General features: G+C 57.2%; 1 protein-coding gene across 1 annotated transcript in view; it reads left to right on the forward strand.

Annotated features, from left to right (window-relative positions):
* The first annotated feature begins 917 nt into the window (after nt 1-917).
* The window catches only part of LOC112902630 (probable sucrose-phosphate synthase 5), a 5,294-nt gene continuing 1,887 nt past the window's right edge, over nt 918-4,324 (forward strand). The window contains exons 1-7 of the mRNA XM_025971741.1: nt 918-1,316; nt 1,423-1,512; nt 2,230-2,498; nt 2,610-2,673; nt 2,972-3,796; nt 3,889-4,197; nt 4,289-4,324. The exon at nt 4,289-4,324 is cut by the window's right edge and continues 18 nt beyond it. Of these exons, the coding sequence (XP_025827526.1) occupies nt 1,092-1,316; nt 1,423-1,512; nt 2,230-2,498; nt 2,610-2,673; nt 2,972-3,796; nt 3,889-4,197; nt 4,289-4,324 (1,818 nt within the window). The 5' untranslated portion in view covers nt 918-1,091. The remainder of the gene's footprint in view (nt 1,317-1,422; nt 1,513-2,229; nt 2,499-2,609; nt 2,674-2,971; nt 3,797-3,888; nt 4,198-4,288) is intronic.

The following is a 4,324-nucleotide window of genomic DNA, read 5'->3' on the forward strand; positions in this document are numbered from 1 at the left end:
GGTAGGGAACGTAGTTGCGCACCCTAACCACCCAGCTTCGATTCCTCTCCTATCTTCATCCCAAATTTGGGTGCCTAGTTCCTCGTGGGGTTGGTTTTCTCTCCTCCTTGTGAGATGTCCGAATCGTTGACGGCAAGAGATGCTCCTCTCCTTCCATCTTTTCAAAAACAAAAAAGAAAGCACAGCGTCTGTTCCTAAAGCGTCCTAGAAACGTTAGGAGCCGCTCTAAAGACCCGCCACATCGCATCACACGACAAATAAACAAGCACAGATTAATTAAAAGAGACACGAGGCTCGACGGACCCCGTTGGTTGGGGCTAACTCGTGGGAGCCCGAGTACGAGGAGATGATGCTGTCACGCTAACGACGGAAAACTAGGTTTAGTTCATTTTAATTTCATCAGCAGTTCGCCCCTAGGAGTAGCATAATTCCTCTGAAAAAAAAAAGAGGACGGCGAGAGAAGACTACATCTGTTAGAGAGAGAGAGAGAGAGAGAGAGAGCAGGGCAGGCAAAGAAGCATATGCGAGGCATATGTGATGCGCCGTGGAAACGTGTGCCAACGCCGTGCGCGCAGCTCGCCGTCGATCGCCCCTGCGCCCGCGACGCCGCTGGTCGTCGTCATGTTGCCGCCGCCGACCCATCCACCACTCGCCACACCACCCATATCGCTCCCCCTCCTCCTCCCAGAAATCCCTTTCGCTTTATTCCTCTCCGGCTCTCCTCCCATCGACGGCGCCAGGCAACGATAGGATAGATAACCCGGCCCAAGAATCCCACACCCACCAATATTCCCTCCAATACAAAAACGAAAAACGAAAACGAGATAAATAAAATAATATCCCATCTCACTGAACAGAAAAAAAGAGGGTAAATTTTGCCATGCTCTGCTCTGCTCCACGATATAACGGGCGGCTGCTGCCTCCCTTCTTTTGCCCTGCACCCAACCTCGACGCCAGGACAAGAAGTGGGATATATATAGAGAGGGAGGGAGAGCGGAGGTGCCCCTTTCGGTACGTGGCGGCGGCAGCTCCCTTCTTCTCTCTCTCCGGCGGCGCCCGCTGCGGCGTGAGGGGCAGGGCAGGAGGAGGAGATGGCGGCGGCGGGGAACGAGTGGATCAACGGGTACCTGGAGGCGATCCTGGACGCCGGCGTGAAGCTGCGCGGGGAGCAGGGCGGCGCGCTCGCGCTCACGACGCCGAGGCTGCTGCAGGCGCCGGCGCTGGCGGAGGGGGCGGCGTACAGCCCCACGCGCTACTTCGTCGAGGAGGTCGTCAGCCGATTCGACGACCGGGACCTCCACAAGACATGGACCAAGGTATAGTAAGTTAGTAACAGCAGCAGCTGCTTTGATCGCCGGAGCTAGCTCCGGCCTCCGGCTGCTCGATCCTTTCTCGCTCGCGCCTGATTGGCTTTCCGCGCAGGTGGTGGCGATGCGCAGCAGCCAGGAGCGGAATAACCGGCTGGAGAACCTGTGCTGGAGGATCTGGCACGTCGCCAGGAAGAAGAAGCAGGTACGCCGCCATGGCACCAAGGCTGAGCTCAGAGCATCTCTTCGTTCACTCATCACCTGCGCCTGCTCTGCTTTTCGGTAGAAGAAGATCTTTTTCCCCATCAGAACCCGTGTTCGTTTGCGTTCCAAACAAATCAAAGACGATCGTCGCCGGCATCCGCCATCAATCGGCTCCCTAGTTAACCTGGCCCGTAGGGCATTTGCTTGGGTCGTTTGACTCCCGTGGTCAGTTGCGTCCGGGCCATGGCGGTTGATGGTATGGTTTGCCACCCTGTTTTTCGTAACGGGTCGTTACGGAAAACGCGTATTAACCTGCACGTCTACTTAAATCGTCACCTGGGTTTTTCTTGACCGATTTTTCCTTCACCTGTACCTTTTCCCTCCAGAAAATGGAACTAAATTAATTACTTTTTTGAGGGGAACTAAATTAATTATTAATACTAAGAGACTTGGAAATTTTGATGTGTGTGCAATTTAACCATCATGTTACTGTTACGACCACCATGTGCGATAAATGTAGTGAAAGTCACTCTCCGATAAAGCTCTGTCTGGAGCGTAGGATTTTTCTGTTGCTAGAGGGGTTCATCGAATGCCTTTCATATATTGTAATATATTGTAGTGTCGGGTGTTAAATGTGGTGAAACCATAACATTCCTATGATACAATCGGCTCTCATCATGATTCTCATCTTAAAAAATATTTCTATTCAAACTGGCAGGTAGAGTGGGAGTACTCGCGCCAGGTAGCGCGGCGGCGGCTGGAGCAGGAGCTGGGAAGCCGGGAGGCCGCCGAGGAGCTCTCCGACAGCGAGAAGGACCGCCCGGACGGCGCCCCGGCCCTCCAGCCTCCGAGTGTGGCGGCGGCGGCCGACGGCGAGCAGCAGCAGCAGAGCCGACTCGCGAGGATCAACTCCGAGACCCGGATCGTCTCCGAGGACGAGGATGAGGTGGCCAAGGATGACCGGAACCTCTACATCGTCCTCATCAGGTAGCACCAAATCAAAGTGATGATCAGTTGATATTTGACGGATCGCTGACCGACACGTCACGCTTTTGTCCATGGGTGACTTAAATATAATTGGGTTGCGTCCCGTTGCAGCATACACGGGCTCGTCCGTGGGGAGAACATGGAGCTTGGCCGTGACTCTGACACCGGGGGCCAGGTCACTCTCAGCACCCACAAAGCCACTCCTGTTCAAATTTTTCCTTGAAACTTACTCGAATTTTAGGAGATTGAGATTTAAAAGTAGAAATTTCATAGAGCTCTTTGAATGGAATTGTCTTGATTGTGATTTGTTACATCTCCTACTTGACACTGAGCTATCTTATTCTTATCCCGGGTTGGTCAAGTCCAGAGTCCAGTCCAGACAATGTTGACACGTCTGGTGGAGCTGATTTTGACCGAATTACCCTTCTACCTTTTCATCAATTTCGCTTTTTACCCTTTCCACATGTCCGCAGGTGAAGTACGTGGTGGAGCTGGCCCGGGCGCTGGCGGCCACCGCCGGCGTGCACCGCGTCGACCTCCTCACGCGGCAGATCTCCTGCCCAGACGTCGACTGGACCTACGGCGAGCCCGTCGAGATGATCACCCGCCCATCCGACGCCGACGACGCCGGCGGCGACGGCGGGGCCTACATCGTGCGGCTGCCGTGCGGGCCCCGGGACCGGTACCTCCCCAAGGAGTCCCTGTGGCCGCACATCCCCGAGTTCGTGGACCGCGCGCTGGCGCACGTCACCAACGTCGCGCGCGCGCTCGGCGACCAGCTCTCCGACGGCGGCGCGGCGGCCCCGGTGTGGCCGTACGTGATCCACGGGCACTACGCGGACGCGGCGGAGGTGGCGGCACACCTGGCGAGCGCGCTCAACGTGCCCATGGTGATGACGGGCCACTCGCTGGGGCGGAACAAGCTGGAGCAGCTGCTCAAGCTCGGCCGCATGCCGCCCGCCGAGATCCAGGGCACCTACCGGATCGCGCGCCGGATCGAGGCCGAGGAGACCGGGCTGGACGCCGCGGAGGTGGTGGTCACCAGCACCAAGCAGGAGATCGAGGAGCAGTGGGGCCTCTACGACGGCTTCGACGTCATGGTCGAGCGCAAGCTCCGGGTGCGCCGCCGCCGGGGGGTCAGCTGCCTCGGCCGCTACATGCCGCGCATGGTCGTCATCCCGCCCGGCATGGACTTCAGCTACGTCGACACGCAGGACCTCGCCGACGGCGACGGCGACCTGCAGGCGCTCATGAGCCCCGGCAAGGCCAAGAAGCCAATGCCGCCCATCTGGTCGGAGGTAGATGCTGCTGCCATTGCTCTGGGATTCGATCAGCTAGGAACAGAGCAGCGGTGATCAGAACATTCAGACCTGCTCTGTTTCTTCCGCAGGTGCTGAGATTCTTCACCAACCCGCACAAGCCGATGATCCTGGCGCTGTCGCGGCCGGACCCTAAGAAGAACGTCACCACGCTGCTCAAGGCCTACGGCGAGAGCCGCCACCTCCGGGAGCTCGCGAACCTGACGCTGATACTGGGGAACAGGGACGACATCGAGGAGATGTCCGGCGGCGCCGCCACCGTGCTCACGGCCGTGCTCAAGCTCATCGACCGCTACGACCTCTACGGCCAGGTCGCCTACCCCAAGCACCACAAGCAGAACGACGTGCCGCACATTTACCGACTTGCCGCCAAGACCAAGGTACGCCGGGTTTTTTTTCAAAGTGAACAAAATTCATACCCATTTCAGAACATTTTCGAACTTCCAGACTAATTTTCTTGATCATTTGCAGGGAGTTTTCATAAACCCTGCTCTCGTTGAGCCATTC

This window comes from Panicum hallii, chromosome 8 (genome assembly GCF_002211085.1).
Source record: "Panicum hallii strain FIL2 chromosome 8, PHallii_v3.1, whole genome shotgun sequence".
Taxonomy (NCBI): Eukaryota; Viridiplantae; Streptophyta; class Magnoliopsida; order Poales; family Poaceae; genus Panicum; species Panicum hallii.